Source organism: Triticum urartu, chromosome 5A (genome assembly GCF_056163025.1).
Source record: "Triticum urartu cultivar PI428250 chromosome 5A, HENAU_Tu73, whole genome shotgun sequence".
NCBI lineage: Eukaryota > Viridiplantae > Streptophyta > Magnoliopsida > Poales > Poaceae > Triticum > Triticum urartu.
The window spans coordinates 338,190,461-338,210,230 of NC_141877.1; the positions used below are offsets into that span (position 1 = coordinate 338,190,461).

General features: G+C 41.4%; 1 protein-coding gene across 1 annotated transcript; it reads right to left on the reverse strand.

Moving 5' to 3' along the window:
- Positions 1 to 2,162: 2,162 nt before the first annotated feature.
- LOC147971305 (UNC-50 family protein) lies at positions 2,163 to 7,137 on the reverse strand. Its single transcript, XM_087526008.1, has 10 exons — positions 6,904 to 7,137; positions 5,325 to 5,392; positions 4,651 to 4,676; positions 4,422 to 4,512; positions 4,067 to 4,162; positions 3,580 to 3,645; positions 3,216 to 3,274; positions 3,012 to 3,134; positions 2,612 to 2,683; positions 2,163 to 2,539 (listed from the first exon to the last, which is right to left on the reverse strand). Exons 1-10 carry the CDS (start codon positions 6,988 to 6,990, stop codon positions 2,484 to 2,486), a joined length of 744 nt encoding a protein of 247 aa, XP_087382134.1. The 5' UTR covers positions 6,991 to 7,137; the 3' UTR covers positions 2,163 to 2,483.
- Between the last annotated feature and the right edge of the window lie 12,633 nt (positions 7,138 to 19,770).

Here is a 19,770-nt window from a genome sequence, read left to right on the forward strand (position 1 = left end):
AAACATACCCCTTCACATGAAAGGCTATGATGGTCAACAAGTTAGTTAATTGATTGTCATACGTAACATTAATCTAACTTAGTAAAAAACTAAAAATATTTCATGTAGCATAGACTCTTTTTTTCGGAAAAAGCTTCCAATCTATTCATCTTTAATCAAGGTAGTACAACGAACACTAGAAATAATAAAGATTACATCCAGATCCATAGACCACCTAGCGACGACTACAAGCACTGAAGCGAGCCGAAGGCGCGCCGCTGTCATCACCCCTCCCTCGCCGGAGCCGGGCAAACCTTGTTGTAGTAGACAGTCGGGAAGTCGTCGTGTTAAGGCCCCATAGAACCAACGCACCAGAACAGCAACCGCCGCGGATGAAGAGTGTAGATCAGAAGGAACCAACCTGAAGACACATGAACGAAAACAAACGACGAACAGATCCGAGCAAATCCACCAAAGACAGATCCGCCGGAGACACACCTCCACACGCCCACCAATGATGCTCGACGCATCACTGGAACGGGGGCTAGGCGGGGAGACCTTTATTCTATCTTCAGGGAGCCGCCGCCGTCTCGTCTTCCTGAGCAGGACACAAACCCTAACAAAGCTTGAAAAAAGATCTAAAAACGGAGCCCTCCCACCGGCAAGGGCTGAGATCCACTCCGCCTCCATGGCCCTAAGGCCACCGGAGACGGGACGGATCGGCGCCGGCGGGAGGCGGAGAACCCTAGCTTTTTGGGCGGTGGCTGGTTGTGGTTGGAACGGTGTGGATCAGGAGCATGTAGCATAGACTCTGATAACACTCTTGTGACACACGGAAGTTCCGCGGGATCAAATAAAAATCTACCGCGCAATCAAGATCATAATGCTGAAGATAGACCACGGGATCAAATTTTACAATTAGACGCGTAGTCACGACAACACAGAAGTAGAGTTGGTGATGTGTGTAAACAACCAGCTGAGTCGTCGTCTCCTTCTTGCGTAGCCGATCTCCCACGATCTGTTTCGCGGATCCCTCGGATAGTGCCTCTCAGTTCCCTCGAATGATTCGTTAGGGCGCTACCGGTGCAACACCTTCAAGGTATCCACACGTACATGGAGCAGCGTCGGGCGGCGGACTACTATGTCTAGTCGCGCGACATATGGGCGTGGGGAGTGATGGCGACTTGGTACTTATGGCAGGATAGACATAAATTGATTCATGAAGGGAAGTCTCAAGATGCTGACCAGACGTCTATGGGGTTTCGTGCTATAGCAACGAACTTTGTTAATGCCCACACCCCTGATGCTTCCAAGGAAAAAGGGGTGGGTTAGACCCCCGACGGGTTTTGTCAAGCTTAATGTGTATGCGTCTTTTGATCATGGTCTGTTTAGGGGCATTGCTGGAGCAGTTTTTAGAGATGACAAACGAAATTTCATTATTGGGGAATACTGAAAGATTAGTATGCGGGCAAAAACTTTGGCTCTTAGATTAGGCTTATCTCTCGCACAAAAGGTGGGATGTGACTGGCTTTTTTTATTAATTCAGACAATATGGAAATAATCGATACAATAAAGAATGGAGGACAAACTGCCGGAGCGGCTGCAGTAGTTTTTGATGATTGCTATTTTCTGGCATGTGATTTTTTCCTTGCTAGTTTCGAACATCGTAATAGAGGCGCATAAGGCCGCTCATGAACTTGTTAGGTTAGCGAAATTTTCAGATAGTAGGGGCCTATGGATGAGATTGATCCTTTTATTGTAGACCATGTAACCATTATTTCTAATTAATAAAGCCTTATCTTTCAAAAAAATAGTTTTTAATGATATTATTTTTGCTACATGTTATAATTATGGTCAAACTATGACCCTAAATATAAGGGGGACTAATGAACTAGTACGGAGGGAGTACTTGTATGGGAAATTCCTCTGACAGGACATAGGCAGTACATGTACCCGAAACTTCTCTGACGCGAAGAAAGTCCGCTGGTGTAACCAACTGTAAGCCACTTGGCTGTACGAAGGCAACCATTGGCACAAGTTGCGTAGCCATCGATTACAAAAACATTAATTAGCCAGGAAAATCCTGAAGACTAGGCAAGTACTACCAGAAGTGCAAAGGAACAATACAGACCTTCATACATACCTCTAAAAAAGTGGAAAGGATGGCAGGGAAAACAAGTTGATGGAAGAAAGATCACGTGGAATGTTGATGCCAATTTAATATGATACTGTTCTTCACAATAAAATTGTACACTTCGTCCTTGGGCTTAAATCAAAGGAAACAACACATATATGAACAAGTTGGCACCAAAATGGACACAATTCAAAAGGCGCTCGCTGATGGCCTTCCGCAGGCACCAAATATGATCTGAACTTTTCTGAGGCTCGCTCTTCCCTGATAGCACAAGAGATCTAAAATGCTACTTCAAACTGTATGTCCCACCCAATCTGCCATTAGTTTTGTCACCAGTCTTCTTTTACTTAGCGTACTAGTTACCACACTCTTACCGGAAGTACAAGCTCAGAAAGTATCTTGTTGGATTAAACCCTATGAGTATCACTACAAGATAAAGGAAAATATGTAAGACGATTTGTCAGAGGGAAAACTTGGTACTGTATAAAATACACTTACTGAGTGGCGATAGTATGATGACAAGTCCGATTGGGTACAAGAAAAATGTCGTTCGGTCCAAAAATGGAAGAACTGCAGCCAAAGACCACTTCATTTGTTAGGACAGTCTTAAACACACATACTCCCTCTGTTTCATCATGTAGTGCATAGATTTTCATGAAAGTCGAACTTAGAAAGTTTGACCTAGTTTATAGAGAAAAGTATGTATATTTACAATATCAAATATATACAATTTGAAAATGTCTTATTATGTATCTAATAATATTTATTTGGTATTCTAGATGTATATATTTTTCTCTACAAAGTTTGTAAATTTGGACTTTTCAAAAAAACTATATGCACTATATTATGGAACGGAGGGGGTACAATAAAGTCAACGAAAAGATTAGACTACACTTACCATCATATCCTAGAAAGTTCAGATAGTGATAATAAGAAATTGCCACCATGAACAGGAGGTTTGATAATAGGGCAGGCAAGAATCCATGAGCGATCAACAGAGGCGACAAAAAGTATTGAAGCACTGAGAAAAGAAATTATCAGATACATGACCATAAATGCTAGAACCAATTTCAGGTAGAGAGAATAATTCCTTTATTATTACCATATAGGATGACGAATGCAGGGAAGAACGAGTTGCAGTGAACATCAAATGCATAGAGCCTGCAAAAGTTAATTTTTTCGTAACTACAGATACTGATCATGACCTCAAGAACAAAGTACTGGAAGGAGCAATTATGATCTCTTAACTTAGTTACTAGTCAAGGCAAGATCACTGAACAGGAGTTGACATTCAATGGAAATTACAGAAACATGCTATCAAGGGTCTGTGAGTTTCATGGAACAACTATTCTGTTAGCTTAAAATGTTCTAGGAGTTCATGCGGTGTCAATTTAAAAAAATCACCTCCAAGTGGTGGAAATACAACTCAAATAAAATGCATTGGTAGTAGAAGATACGACAATTACCACTCGACACGTTGTTCGACCACATGGCTATTAGGTTCCTCCCTCAGATAAGAATTGGTAAGAAACCTGCATCAAAGCATAGCAGATGTTAGTTTATATTCTCCATTTACAGATTTGCATGTGTATTAAGTATTTTCTAATAGATTTAACAGTTTAGTCATTACACACTACTAGTACTGCATTTGATTAAACACTAGGCTGCAAAATGTAGCATATGCAAGAAACGTAGATTAAAAACTACAATGCTGCTACCACCTCTAGAGTAAATGATGAAGAAGTTCAAAAATAACAAGTAATAGCAGTAAACCTATTGTCAGCAACAAACCAAACTTTATGCCACTAGCTCATTACAACATGCTTCGACTTCCATTGCATGCTGAGGAATACCTCCCAAACAAGAAAAACAGTAAAACTGATCGCTGACAGAACTGAGTACCAAAAACATGATTGTTGCCTTCAAGTTCCGAGTACAGCATGGAGTACTTACCAGCAAAGTGTGGCCAAAACTAGCCCAGCAAACAAGAAATGGACAAACACAACCGAGATGATTGTTAAAGCAGCATGCGGCGCACTCTCTCCAAACCTAAAGAATGAAGACAAGAAGTCAAACATTGAATAAAAAGGAAAAACAAGCCAACGAGTTGATACAACAGAAAATAAAAGGAACACATTAATCTATTAACTATGAGAATATATAAAATAGACTATAAACAAAAGATAGATTTAAACCATTGCCCAGATATATTCCTTGCATCCACTACATAAGGGAATCACAAAGACAATTCCACATGATCTTTTTTTTTGCAAAGTCCAGAGATAAAAGAAGGGTATAAAGAACTCACGCTGCACAGTAAGCTGATGTCGCAAACACAAGGAAAAGAATTAGAATGACAATAAATGCAGGATCATCCCTAGCCCACTGGTTCTTTGTTTCTGTAAATAAGAATATAGATATCAGGAACCTGCCATAATATCAAATGCAGATAAAGGACTGCAATAGTATGGAAGTCCATCAATTAAATTCCAGCAAACACATTTACGTTGAGGAAAAGATAGAAGTAGACAACATACGCTTGTGATATTTGGTGTGCTGATAGCTATCTTCCATAATCGCAACATGGTGCACACAAATAGAGAAAAGCAAGTCAGGTGCCTAATTATATAATCAATATCAAAGTGAAAACTAGAAATGGGTCATTCATCTTAAAACTATACAACTACGGATGATGAAATTAAGGTGAGGATGTAACCCTCAAGCAGTGGTGGACCTTGAGCGTGATTTTAGAAGGAGCCAAAACAATGGGAGCCAAGTTAACATATTGTGTCATATGTGATCCAAATTATGTTATATATGAACTAACATCATGGGAAATTTCTGTAAGCTGGTGGCCCTAGCTAAGCTCTGCTATCGCCCTCAACCCTAGCAAAAAAACTAGCTAGGGTTTGTGTACAGGCATAAATGGGTCAGTAGAAGGTCCTGTGGTCGATGGATAGGTTTTTGGTGGTGGTTTGGACTGTAAAACTTAGAATGAAATTCTTCAAGCCTTTATCGATCATGTTATTTCACTCGTCCTTGAATTCAAACTTAGCAAGTAGGGACAATAGCAATGAGAATTTAGATGGTAACAATTCATCAATGTGCAAGAGGTGCTAGTGTTACTACGGCAATATCTGCAGAAAACAATTAATATGGTATAATAGCTAATGCGAAGTATTTAGAGCTGGACTGAGTGCAGAATGCGTACACTACTTTTGGTGAAGTACAGAGATGAACCATTTGCCAAAACGTGTATTCGATATCCATTTGCTGCCACTGTTGAGAAAAGCAATGACATTATACTTCGGCCAAAGTACCATAAGAATTACTGTTATATGGATAATTATAAGACATAACATGTTACAACCCCATTGGGATATGTACAGGCAGTGCCAGAAAAGGCTCATATGAAGAAAATCAGAGCATTTTCCTTAGTTATTCAGGGCAACTAAACAATGAAACACAAAATAGTCAGGATAGTCTCCAATTAGGTTTCCTATTAGTAGATAGGCGAGTCAAGTTTACGTATTAAGTTTGCTCAAAATTTCTACAGAATAGTGAAGATTGAAAGATTGATCCCATAAACAATGATAAATTCCAGCCTTAGATAACATAGGCGAAGAGAATGGTAGAGGGAAAAGACCATGATATCCTTTTACCAATGTCTTGGGAGTATCTGGAATAAGAGAGAGAATAGCAGTGACTTAATGTGAATGGTCACATAAGTGACAAAGGGAGGGAGGAAGATAAATGAGGACAAACGAGTGAGAAGTTCATGAAGTTTGCATGTATATCTCATATTTGAAACAAACTTAAAGACTTCTGCCTCATATTTTGAATGTCCCTTGTACTATTGCAACGAAGCAATGTAACTGTTCTAATCACAGTGGATGCGAACAATGTGTGTTAGAACACACCTACAAAAATCCAAGCATCAAAACAAACTCAACTCTACAACAATCTATATATAGTGTTCAGATTTCAGAAGTGTTTTCTTTTTTCTTTGACTAGGTTGTTTATCTTAATTCCCTGTATGCGTAGGAAGATTTAAGAAATCTCTTGTTGTAACAATTGAACCTCAGTTTTAATTATTAAGAGGAAACAACACATATGAGCAATAACCTTGAAAACTCTGCAGCACATATAAATGCACAACTGAAGTGAATTAATTCTACTCACATCCCAAATTCACACGAGATAGCTAAAAGAATCCCAATAACCAATCAAAATATACCAATATCCCAGATGAAGAACAAAGCACAAGAACCTACCCTTTAAGGTCAAGTTAGACAGTCCTGAATCCAAGGTGACACCCATTCCTAAACCCATTGATTGATGCATCAAGGATCAGGTAAATTCAATAACATCAAAAGACTAAATCAGCTCCCAGCTCATTGGTGCAGAGTAATGTGCAAACTCAACCAGATGGGCTGGAAATCTAAAAGTGCATTACATCCTCGAACTGGCCCACCTCCCCTTAGCCTCTCATAATTGCTACGCTGAGGGTGTGGGGAATCCACTCCATAAACACCCCCAGGTAGCAGAAATTGAACCAAACCTCCTAAGATCCCTCCTATGTGGTATTCATCCTACCTTGGGCAAACCCGCATTTCTGCGACATATGAAACCCTAACGAGATTCGAGGTTTTCGTGGCACCAGGCCCGCAAATCGCAGCAGCTGAAGCACCACGCGGCCTTGCAAACCCGTACGCCAGATCAGCGCCATATGCGTGGCGAAGAGATCCGGACGAATGAATGTGGATTCCGAGGAGGAGGCCAGCACCAACCTTGACGATACGGCGGAGATACGGGCCGAAGAGCGGCGGGGCGGAGCGGGCGGCCCCGCGGCCCTTGGACGCCGTCGTGGGCAGCATCGTTCTCCCCTCTCCTTCCTTCTGCTGCTCCTCCGCTCTCGCGATCTGCTGCCGCTGCTGCTGCCTGCTTGCTCTGGTGGTGGCTGTCACAGCCGCGGGGCACGCGAGATCTGGCTTTTCCTAAGTCGTTCGTGTCTGTCAGTGTTTTTGTTTTCTCTTTTTTTTTCTCGGGGGCTCAAATGTAACAAACTAACAATTGAGGCTTTTCCTATCTAAAAACACGAGACATAGCTTTAAAAAAAAATCGGTCTATTTGTCAAATATCATGAGAATATCAAAGAACAGCAGAAGTAATGAAAATTACATCCAGAACGCAGACCACCTAACGACGACTTCAAGCACCGAAACAAGCCGAAAAACACGTTGCCGTCATTGCCCCTCCCTTACCGAAGTCGGGCAAATTTTGTTGTAATAGACAGTCGCGAAGTCATCATGCTAAGGCCCCACAATACTAGCGCACCAGAATAGCATCTGTTATCAATGGGTGAAGCAAATATCAGAAGTATCCAACATGTAGACATACCAACGCAGATGAACGAAAATCGAATGCAAGTGGTTCCACTGAGGACAGGCGTCAATGAAGCCTGTAGGATCTATCAGAGATACACCTCCACGCGTCCACTGAGGACGCTAGACACATATTCGAGACACGGCTGGGTGTGGAGAACCTTAATTCATTTTTAGGCAGTCGTCGCCACCACGCCTTTCTAAGAATAATACAAACCCTAAGAAGACACAAAAAGACACATAAAAACTTAGCAAAAGCCCTCCTACCAGCAAAAGCCAAGATCCACCACGTCTTCATGGCCTAAGAGCATCTCCAGCCACGCCCTCAACAGACCCCCCAGGCCATTTTTTAGCGCCGGCGCTGAAAAAACGGCACACTCGCGTCCCCGGGAGCCCAATTTCCGCCGGTTAGGCCCGAAACTAGCATCGGCGGACGCGGGCCGAACCCAGCACGCTGGGGGCGCCCGGGGACGCCGAGGGAATCGTTTTTGGTGCGAAAGAATGGAGGGCCCGCCGAGTCAGCGACCCTCGCGCATCGTCATCCTCATCGCCTCGGTTTCCCGCGGGGAATCAATGCCAAGGCTGTCGCCGGTCAGCCTTCCATTGATTCCTCACGGGTGGTGCAGTGCGGCGACGCACCCTTTTCCGCCATGCGTACACACGTTTGCCGCCCCCAGGCCGCTATAAAAGCCGCCCCTCCCCTCGTCGGTGGACGCTCTCGTCCGCAGCCCCTCTCTCTCACCGCCGACGCTCTCTCCTACCCTCTCTCCCCGTCTAGCCACCACGTGCACACCCCGTTGATGGGAGAGCGGTTCCCTGGCAATGGAGCGGCGTCCAACGGCTTCGATCGCCGCCACCTGCACGAGTGGGAAGCCCACTTCTTCCACGAGGCAAACTGCCCGGCGCCGCCTGACCTACGCGTGCCGGGAAGGTGGAGGCTCAGCACCGGGGGCGTCCCAGTCCCCCCGCAGCACGATCCCGCCTACTTCCACGCCGAGATCGAGCATGTTCGGGCCTCTCTGCCGGAGGAGGAGGGATACGTCCATTTTGCATCATGCTTTTATATCGATATTTATTGCATTATGGGCTGTTATTACACATTATGTCACAATACTTATGCCTTTTCTCTCTTAATTTACAAGGTTTACATGAAGAGGGAGAATGCTGGTAGCTGGAATTCTGGACTGGAAAAGGAGCAAATATTAGAGACATATTCTGCACAACTCCAAAAGTCCTGAAACTCCACGAAAGTCGGTGTTGGATTATATTAAAAATATTGAGCGAAGAAAGCACCAGAGGGGGCCACCCACCGTCCACGAGGGTGGAGGGCGTGCCCTACCCCCTGGGCGCGCCCCCTGCCTCGTGGGCACCTGGCAGGCCCCCGATGCCCATCTTCTGGTATAAGGTGTCTTTTGCCCTGAAAAAAATCAGAAGGAAGTTTTTAGGACGAAGCGCCGCTGTCACGAGGCGGAACCTTGACGGAACCAATCTAGGGCCCCGGCGGAGCTGTTCTGCCAGGGAAACATCCCTCCGAGAGGGGGAAATCGTCACCATCGTCATCACCATCGATCCTCTCATCGGGAGGGGGTCAATCTCCATCAACATCTTCACCAGCACCATCTCATCTCAAACCCTAGTTCATCTCTTGTATCCGATCTTTGTCTCAAAACCTCATATTGGTACCCATGGGTTGCTAGTAGTGTTGATTACTCCTTGTAGTTGATGCTAGTTGGGTTATTCGGTGAAAGATTATATGTTCAGATCCTTTATGCATATTAATACCCCTCTGACTATGAACATGAATGTGATTTGTGAGTAGTTACGTTTGTTCCCGAGGACATGGGAGAAGTCTTGCTATAAGTAGTCATGTGAATTTGGTATTCGTTCGATATTTTGATGAGATGTATGTTGTCTTTCCTCTAGTGGTGTGATACGTCTCCGTCGTATCTATAATTTTTGATTGTTCCATGCCAATATTATTCAACTTTCATATACTTTTTGGCAACTTTTTATATCATTTTTGGGACTAACATATTGATCCAGTGCCCAGTGTCAGTTCCTGTCTATTGCATGTTTTTGGCTTCGCAGAATATCCATATCAAATGGAGTCCAAACGGGATAAAAACGGACGGAGCTTATTTTTGGAAAATATGGAAAATTCGGAAGGAAAATCAACGCGAACCAGTGGCCGAGGTGGTCACGAGGCAGGGCCCCCCCTTAGGGCGCGTCCCCTACCCTCGTGAGCCCACCGTAAGGCGGTTGACGCTCTTCTTTTGCCGCAAGAAAGCTAATATTCGGAGAAAAAAAATCACGGCGAAGGTTTCAGGCCAACCGGAGTTACGGATCTCCATATATATACGAAACGATGAAACAGAGCCAGGGGAGAACGCAAAAACAGAGAGATAGATCCAATCTCGGAGGGGCTCTCGCCCCTCCCACGCCATGGAGGCCAAGGACCAGAGGGGAAACCCTTCTCCCATCTAGGGAGGAGGTCAAGGAAGAAGAAGACGAAGGGGCCCCCTCTCCCCTTCTCTTCCGGTGGCGCCGGAACGCCGCCGTGGCCATCATCATCACCGCAATCTTCACCAACAACTTCACCGCCATCATCACCAACTCTTCCCCCCTCTATGCAGCGGTGTAACCTCTCTCTTACCCGCTGTAATCTCTACTTAAACATGGTGCTCAACGCTATATATTATTTCCCAATGATGTATGGCTATCCTATGATGTTTGAGTAGATCTATTTTGTCCTAATGGCTATTTGATGATCGTGATTGGTTTGAGTTGTATGTTTTATTATTGGTGTTGTCCTATGGTGCTCTCCGTGTCGCGCAAGCGTGAGGGATTCCCGCTGTAGGGTTTGCAATATGTTCATGGTTTGCTTATGGTGGGTGGCGTGAGTGACAGAAGCACAGACCCGAGTAAGTAGGTTGTTTGCGTATGGGATAAAGGGGACTTGATGCTTTAATGCTATGGTTGGGTTTTACCTTAATGAATTTTTAGTAGTTGCGGATGCTTGCTAGAGTTCCAATCATAAGTGGATATGATCCAAGTAGAGAAAGTATGTTAGCTTATGCCTCTCGCTCAAATAAAATTGCAATAATGATTACCGGTCTAGTTATCGATTGCCCAGGGACAAATAACCTTCTTGTTGACAAAAGCTCTTTACTAAAACTAATTTAGTTGTGTCTTTATCTAAACAACCCCTAGTTTTTATTTTCGTGTTCTTTACTTTCTTGCAAGCTTACCCAAAAACACCTACAAAGTACTTCTAGTTTCATACTTGTTCTAGGTAAAGCGAACGTCAAGCGTGCGTAGAGTTGTATCGGTGGTCGATAGAACTTGAGGGAATATTTGTTCTACCTTTAGCTCCTCGTTGGGTTCGACACTCTTACTTATCGAAAGAGGCTACAATTGATCCCCTATACTTGTGGGTTATCAAGACCTTTTTCTGGCGCCGTTGCCGGGGAGCAATAGCATGGGGTGAATATTCTCGTGTGTGCTTGTTTGCTTTATCACTAAGTAATTTTTATTTGGTGTTCTTAGTTGTTCTTTATCTTTAGTTATGGATATGGAACATGAAATACCAAAAAATTAGGTGTACTTGCTACTCATGGAGATGGGGAACCTCCTAAAACCCTCGATGCTGGTTATGTGAAAGATATTATGTACTACTTTAATAATCCTGAGAAAACCCCATTCAATTATGTAATGGAGTAACATTGGATCAACGTGAATACTTTAGGGATTACCGCTTGACACAAAAAGGGAAACTATTATGGGATCAAATTCATATACTGAATTGGTATGCTAGGCAACTATGCTTGAGATATGATTATACTTGTTGCTCTAAGGTGAAGGCTCCACACCTTCCCTTTTCATGTGAATTTAATGATAATGAAACCTTAGCTTCTTATTCTAATGGTATATATGGTTACTATGATATGGAACAAATAGAAGAATTTGTTGTTTTTAAGGGTGCTTATGAAATTGAATCTATCTTTAAAGAGTTTGAAGATTTTGATGGTGCTGTTTATAGACCTGAAAAATTAGCTATCCTGAAATATTGTTATGAGAATTATGAATACAATTACGAAATTAATGCGCTTATTAAGAAAGTATCCGCTGTCCAAGAAGATACTAATATTTTGCAGGAGTCTATGGAAGAAGAAATTGATGAAACTGTGAGCTCATTGGATGAAAAAGATGAGGAAGAGAGCGAAGAACAAAAGGAGGAAGAGCGGATTGATCACCCGTGCCCACCTTCTAATGAGAGTAACTCTTCAACTCATACATTGTTTAATTTCCCTTCGTGCTTACCGAAGGATGAATGCTATGATAATTGCTATGATCCCGTCGATTCTTTTGAAATATCCCTTTTTGATGATGCTTGCTATGCTTGTGGCCAAGATGCCAATATGAATTATGCTTATGGAGATGAACTTGCTATAGTTCCTTATGTTAAACATGAAATTGTTGCTATTGCACCCACGCATGATAGTCCTATTATCTTTTTGAATTCTCCAAACTACACTATATCGGAGAAGTTTGCACTTATTAAGGATTACATTGATGGGTTGCCTTTTACCGTTGCACATGATGATTTCGATAAATATAATATGCATGTGCTTGCCGCTCCTACTTGCAATTATTATGAGAGAGGAATTATATCTCCACCTCTCTATGTTTCCAACATGATAAAATTGCAAGAAACTGTTTATACTATGCATTGGCCTCTACTAGGTGTGCATGAATTGTTCTTTTATGACATGCCGATGCATAGGAAGAGAGTTAGACTTCGTTGTTGCATGATATATGTTTCTTTGTGATCACTACTAAATTATAAATCATTGTTAATTAAAATTGGCTTTGATATACCTTGGGATCCGGGTGGATTCACTACTTGAGCACTATATGCCTAGCTTAATGGCTTTAAAGAAAGCGCTGCCAGGGAGACAATCCGGAAGTTTTAGAGAGTCATCTATTTCTGTTGAGTGCTTTCATATAGTTTAAAAACAACAAAAATAAAGAGGGGAACCCAAAACTTTTCAAAAAGTAAAGTGAAAGTGAGAAAGACAAGCACTGTTGAAGTGGGAGAGCTCCTTGAACTTTGTTCATGATCACGGCAAATTTGCGAATCTTGATTACAGAAACTTTTCAACAAAAATAATTATCCCTTGTACAATTCCATTGTATTATAAAAATAATGTGCCAAGGTTTGCCTTTAGGATGTTTACATTTGCTTGATGGTTTGCACGGTGCAGGACAGAAACTTTGGCTGTAGTGCGTGATTTTACATTTTATCTGGAACGTCAAATGGTTCTGATTCTTTTTTCACTGTCTTCCTATACAAATTGTTTATTTTTCCTAATTTTGGTAGAATTTTTCAAGTATCAGAAGTATGGTGAATGTTCAGATTATTACAGACTGTTCTGTTTTAGACAGATTCTGTTTTTGATGCATAGTTTGCTTGTTTTAATGAAACTATCAATTTATATTAGTGGATTAAGCCACGAAAAAGTTATATTATAGTAGACACAATGCAAAAACAAAATATGAATTGGTTTGTGACAGTACTTAGAGTGGTGATTTGCTTTATTATACTAACGGATCTTACCGAGTTTTCTGTTGATGTTTTGTGTGGATGAAGTATTCGATGATCGAGAAGGTCTCTATGTGAGAAGAAGGAAGAGAGGCAAGAGCTCAAGCTTGGGGATGCCCGAGGCACCCCAAGTAAATATTCAAGGAGACTCAAGCGTCTAAGCTTGGGGATGCTGGGAAGGCATTCCCTCTTTCTTCAACAAGTATCGGTATGTTTTCGGATTCGTTTCGTTCATGCGATATGTGCAATCTTGGAGCGTCTTTTGCATTTAGTTTTCATTTTTCTTTTATGCACCATGCTGGTATGAGATAGTCCTTGGTTGATTTATAGAATGCTCATTGCACTTCACTTATATCTTTTGAGTATGGCTTTATAGAATGCTTCATGTGCTTCGCTTATATCATTTGAAGTTCGGATTGCCTGTTTCTCTTTACATAGACAACCGCCATTTGTAGAATGCTCTTTTGCTTCACTTAGATTTGTTAGAGCGTGGGAATATCTTTTGTATAAAGAATTAAACTCTCTTGCTTCACTTATATCTATTTAGAGAGAGGACAGGAATTGGTCATTCACATGGTTAGTCATAAAATCCTACATAAACTTGTAGATCACTGAATATGATGTGTTTGATTCCTTGCAATAGTTTTGCGATATAAAGATGGTGATATTAGAGTCATGCTAGTAGGTAGTTGTGGATTTTAGAAATACTTGTGTTGAAGTTTGTGATACCCGTAGCATGCACGTATGGTGAACCGTTATGTAACGAAGTCGGAGCATGATTTATTTATTGATTGTCTTCCTTACGAGTGGCGGTCGGGGACGAGCGATGGTCTTTTCCTACCAATCTATCCCCCTAGGAGCATGCGCGTAGTACTTTGTTTCGATGACTAATAGATTTTTGCAATAAGTATGTGAGTTCTTTATGACTAATGTTGAGTCCATGGATTATACGCACTCTCACCCTTCCACCATTGCTAGCCTCTCTAGTACCGCGCAACTTTCGCCGGTACCATAAACCACCATACACCTTCCTCAAAACAGCCACCATACCTACCTATCATGGCATTTCCATAGCCATTCCGAGATATATTGCCATGCAACTTCCATCATTATCATATACATGACTTGAGCATTCATTGTCATATTGCTTTGCATGATCGTAAGATAGCTAGCATGATATTTTCATGGCTTGTCCGTTTTTTGATGTCATTGCTACTCTAGATCATTGCACATCCCGGTACACCGCCGGAGGCATTCATATAGAGTCATATCTTTGTTCTAGTATCGAGTTGTAATATTGAGTTGTAAGTAAATAAAAGTGTGATGATCATCATTAATAGAGCATTGCCCAAAAAAAGGAGAGGCCAAAGAAGCCTAAATAAAAAAAGGGGCCAAAGAAGCCCGCAAAAAAAGGAGGGCAATGTTACTATCCTTTTACCACACTTGTGCTTCAAAGCAGCACCATGTTCTTCATATAGAGAGTCTCTTGAGTTATCACTTTCATATACTAGTGGGAATTTTCATTATAGAACTTGGCTTGTATATTCTAATGATGGGCTTCCTCAAATGTCCGAGGTCTTCATGAGCAAGCAAGTTGGATGCACACCCACTTAGTTTCAGTTTGAGCTTTCATATACTTATAGCTCTAGTGCATCCGTTGCATGGAAATCCCTACTCACTCACATTGATATCTATTAATGGGCATCTCCATAGCCCGTTGATACGCCTAGTTGATGTGAGACTATCTTCTCCTTTTTGTCTCCTCCACCATCATATTCTATTCCACCTATAGTGCTATGTCCATGGCTCACGCTCATGTATTGCGTGAAAGTTGAAAAGGTTTGAGAACGTCAAAAGTATGAAACAATTGCTTGGCTTGTCATCGGGGTTGTGCATGATTTGAATATTTTGTGTGGTGAAGATGGAGCATAGCCAAACTATATGATTTTGTAGGGATAACTTTCTTTGGCCATGTTATTTTGAAAATACATGATTGCTTTATTAGTATGCTTGAAGTATTATTGTTTTTATGTCAAATGATAGACTATTGCTTTGAATCACTCGTGTCTTAATATCCATGCCATGATTAGATATATGATCAAGATTATGCTAGGTAGCATTCCACATCAAAAATTATCTTTTTTTTATCATTTACCTACTCGAGGACGAGCAGGAATTAAGCTTGGGGATGCTGATACGTCTCCATCGTATCTATAATTTTTGATTGTTCCATGCCAATATTATTCAACTTTCATATACTTTTTGGCAACTTTTTATATTATTTTTGGGACTAACATATTGATCCAGTGCCCAGTGCCAGTTCCCGTCTGTTGCATGTTTTTGGTTTCGCAGAATATCCATATCAAACGAAGTCCAAACGGGGTAAAAATGGACGGAGCTTATTTTTGGAAAATATGGAAAATTAGGAAGGAAAATCAACGTGAACCAGTGCCCGAGGTGGTCACGAGGCAGGGGGCGCCCCCCCTTAGGGCGTGCCCCCTACCCTCGTGAGCCCACCTTAAGGCGGTTGACGCTCTTCTTTTGCCGCAAGAAAGCTAATATTCGGAAAAAAAATCACGGTGAAGGTTTCAGGCCAATCGGAGTTACGGATCTCCATATATATACGAAACGATGAAACAAAGCCAGGGGAGAACGCAGAAACAGAGAGAGACAGAGAGATAGATCCAATATCGGAGGGGCTCTCGCCCCTCCCACGCCATGGAGGCCAAGGACTAGAGGGGAAACCCTTCTCCCATCTAGGGAGGAGGTCAAGGAAGAAGAAGACGAAGGGGCCCCCCTCTCCCCTTCTCTTCCGGTGGCGCCGGAACGCCGCCGTGGCCATCATCATCACCGCAATCTTCACCAACAACTTCACCGCCATCATCACCAACTCTTCCCCCCTCTATGCAGCGGTGTAACCTCTCTCTTACCCGCTGTAATCTCTACTTAAACATGGTGCTCAACGCTATATATTATTTCCCAATGATGTATGACTATCCTATGATGTTTGAGTAGATCTGTTTTGTCCTAATGGCTATTTGATGATCGTGATTGGTTTGAGTTGTATGTTTTATTATTGGTGCTGTCCTATGGTGCTCTCCGTGTCGCACAAGCATGAGGGATTCCCGCTGTAGGGTTCGCAATATGTTCATGATTTTCTTATGGTGGGTGGCGTGAATGACAGAAGCACAAACCCGAGTGAGTAGGTTGTTTGCGTATGGGATAAAGGGGACTTGATGCTTTAATGCTATGGTTGGGTTTTACCTTAATGAATCTTTAGTAGTTGTGGATGCTTGCTAGAGTTCCAACCATAAGTGCATATGATCCAAGTAGAGAAAGTATGTTAGCTTATGCCTCTCCCTCAAATAAAATTGCAATAATGATTACCGGTCTAGTTATCGATTGCCTAGGGACAAATAACCTTCTTGTTGACAAAAGCTCTTTACTAAAACTAATTTAGTTGTGTCTTTATCTAAACAGCCCCTAGTTTTTATTTTCGTGTTCTTTACTTTCTTGCAAGCTTACCCAAAAACACCTACAAAGTACTTCTAGTTTCATACTTGTTCTAGGTAAAGCGAACGTCAAGCGTGCGTAGACTTGTCTCGGTGGTCGATAGAACTTGAGGGAATATTTGTTCTACCTTTAGCTCCTCGTTGGGTTCGACACTCTTACTTATCGAAAGAGGCTACAATTGATCCCCTGTACTTGTGGGTTATCATGGTGTTATGTGAACGTCGACTACATGACACTTCACCATTGTTTGGGCCTAGAGGGAGGCATTGGGAAGTAATAAGTAGATGATGGGTTGCTAGAGTGACAGAAGCTTAAACCCTAGTTTATGCGTTGCTTCGTAAGGGGCTGATTTGAATCCATATGTTTCGTGCTATGGTTAGGTTTACATTAATTCTTCTTTCGTAGTTGCGGATGCTTGCGAGGGGGGTTAATCATAAGTGGGATGCTTGTCCAAGGAAGGGCAGTACCCAAGCACCGGTCCACCCACATATCAAATTATCAAAGTAACGAACACGAATCATATGAGCGTGATGAAAACTAGCTTGACGATAATTCCCATGTGTCCTTGGGAGCGCTTTCCTTTATATAAGAGTTTGTCCAGGCTTGTCCTTTGCTACAAAAAGGATTGGGACACCTTGCTGCACCTTGTTTACTTTTGTTACTTGTTGCTCGTTACGAATTACCTTATCACAAAACTATCTGTTACCGATAATTTCAATGCTTGCAGAGAATACCTTACTGAAAACCGCTTGTCATTTCCTTCTGCTCCTTGTTGGGTTCGACACTCTTACTTATCGAAAGGACTAGGATAGATCCTATACTTCTGGGTCATCAAAGACTCTTTTCTGGTGCCGTTGCCGGGGAGTGAAGCGCCTTTGGTAGGTGGAATTTGGTAAGGAAAAATTTATATAGTGTGCTGAAATTTACTGTCACTTGTTACTATGGAAAACAATCCTTTGAGGGGCTTGTTCGGGGTATCTTCACCCCGACCAGTAGAGCAAAGAGTTACTTCTCGACCTACTGAACCTACTGAAAATATTTACTTTGAAATTCCTTTAGGTATGATAGAGAAACTGCTAGCTAATCCTTTTACAGGAGATGGAACATTACATCCCGATATGCACCTAATCTATGTGGATGAAGTTTGTGGATTATTTAAGCTTGCAGGTATGCCCGAGGATGTTATCAAGAAGAAGGTCTTCCCTTTATATTTGAAGGGAAAGGCATTGACATGGTTTAGGCTATGTGATGATATTGGATCATGGAACTACAACGATTGAACTTGGAATTTCATCAGAAGTTTTATCATATGCATCTGGTTCATCGTGATCGTAATTATATATATAATTTTGTGGCCTCACAAAGGAGAAAGTATCGCTCAAGCTTGGGGGAGGCTTAAGTCAATGTTATATTCATGCCCCAATCATGAGCTCTTAAGAGAAATTATTATTCAAAAAAATTATGCTCGGCTTTCTCTCAATAATCGCTCCATGCTCGATACTTCTTGTACTGGTTCTTTTATGATGAAGACTATTGGATTCAGATGGGATTTATTGGAAAGGATTAAACACAACTCTGAAGATTGGGAACTCGACGAAGGTAAAGAGTCAGGTATAACACCTAAGTTTGATTGTGTTAAATCTTTTATGGATACCGATGCTTTTCGTGAATTTAGCACTAAATATGGACTTGACTCTGAGATAGTAGCTTCTTTCTGTGAATCATTTGCTACTCATGTTGCTCTCCCTAAGGAGAAGTAGTTTAAATATCATCCTCCCATTGAAGTAAAAGTTGTTGAACCTATTAAAGTTGAAGAAAAGACTATCACTTATAATGTTGATCCTATTGTTCCTACCGCTTATATTGAGAAACCACCTTTTCCTGTTAGAATAAAGGATCATGCTAAAGCTTCAACTGTGGTTCGTAAGAGTAATGCTAGAACACCTACACCCCCTGAGCAAATTAAAGTTGAACCTAGTATTGCTATGGTTAAAAATCTATTGGTCGATAATATTGATGGGCATGTTATTTACTTCTGTGATGAAGCTGCTAGAATTGCTAGACCCGATACTAAAAATAAACATAGACCTGTTGTTTTTGTTAAAATAGGGTATCATTGCTATCATGTCTTATGTGACATGGGTGCTAGTGCGAGTGCAATACCTCATTCCTTATATGAAGAAATTATGCATGATATTGCACCTACTGAGATAGAAGGTATTGATGTTACAATTAAGCTTGCCAATAGATATACTATTTCACCAGTTGGGATTGTTAGAGATGTTGAAGTCTTGTGTGGGAAAGTTAAATATCCTACTGATTTTCTTGTTCTTGGTTCCCCACAAGATGACTTTTGTCCCATTATATTTGGTAGACCCTTCTTGAATACGGTTAATGCTAAGATAGACTGTAAAAAGGATATTGTTACTGTTGGTTTAGGGGATATGTTTCATGATTTTAATTTTGCTAAATTTCATAGACAACCCCATGATAAAGAATTGCCTAGTAAAGATGAAATTATTGGTCTTGTTTCTATTGTGATATGGGTGCTAGTATCAGTGCAATACCTTGTACTTTATATAAAGAAATTATGCAGGATACTGCACCTGCTGAGATAGAAGATGTTGATGTTACTATTAAACTTGCCAATAGAGAGACTATTTCACTAGTTGGGATTGTTAAAGATGTTGAAGTCTTGTGAGGGAAAGTTAAATATCCAACTGATTTTCTTGTTCTTGGTTCCCCACAAGATGACTTTTGTCCCATTATATTTGGTAGACCCTTCTTGAATACTGTTAATGCTAAGATAGACTGCAAAAAGGATGTTCTCTCTGTTGGATTAGGGGATATGTCTCATGATTTTAATTTTGCTAAATTTCGTAGACAACCCCATGATAAAGAATTGCCTAGTAAAGATGAAATTATTGCTCTTGCTTCTATTGCCGTGCCTCCTAATGATCCTTTAGAACAATATTTGCTAGACCATGAAAATGATATGTTTATGAATGAAAGAAGGGAAGTAGATGAAGTATTCTTTAAACAGGGACCTATTTTGAAACACAACTTGCCAGTTGAAATTCTAGGGGATCCTCCTCCACCCAAGGGTGATCCCATGTTTGAGTTTAAACCATTACCTGATACTCTTAAATATGCTTATC

Coding starts and splice junctions, on each gene's coding strand:
- LOC147971305 (XM_087526008.1), bottom strand. CDS start 6,990: ATGCTGCCCACGACGGCGTCCAAGGGCCGCGGGGCCGCCCGCTCCGCC. Junction 4,163..4,421: donor ACATCAGCTTACTGTGCAGC/GTGAGTTCTTTA, acceptor TTCATTCTTTAG/GTTTGGAGAGAGTGCGCCGC. Junction 3,275..3,579: donor GTCGAACAACGTGTCGAGTG/GTAATTGTCGTA, acceptor TAACTTTTGCAG/GCTCTATGCATTTGATGTTC.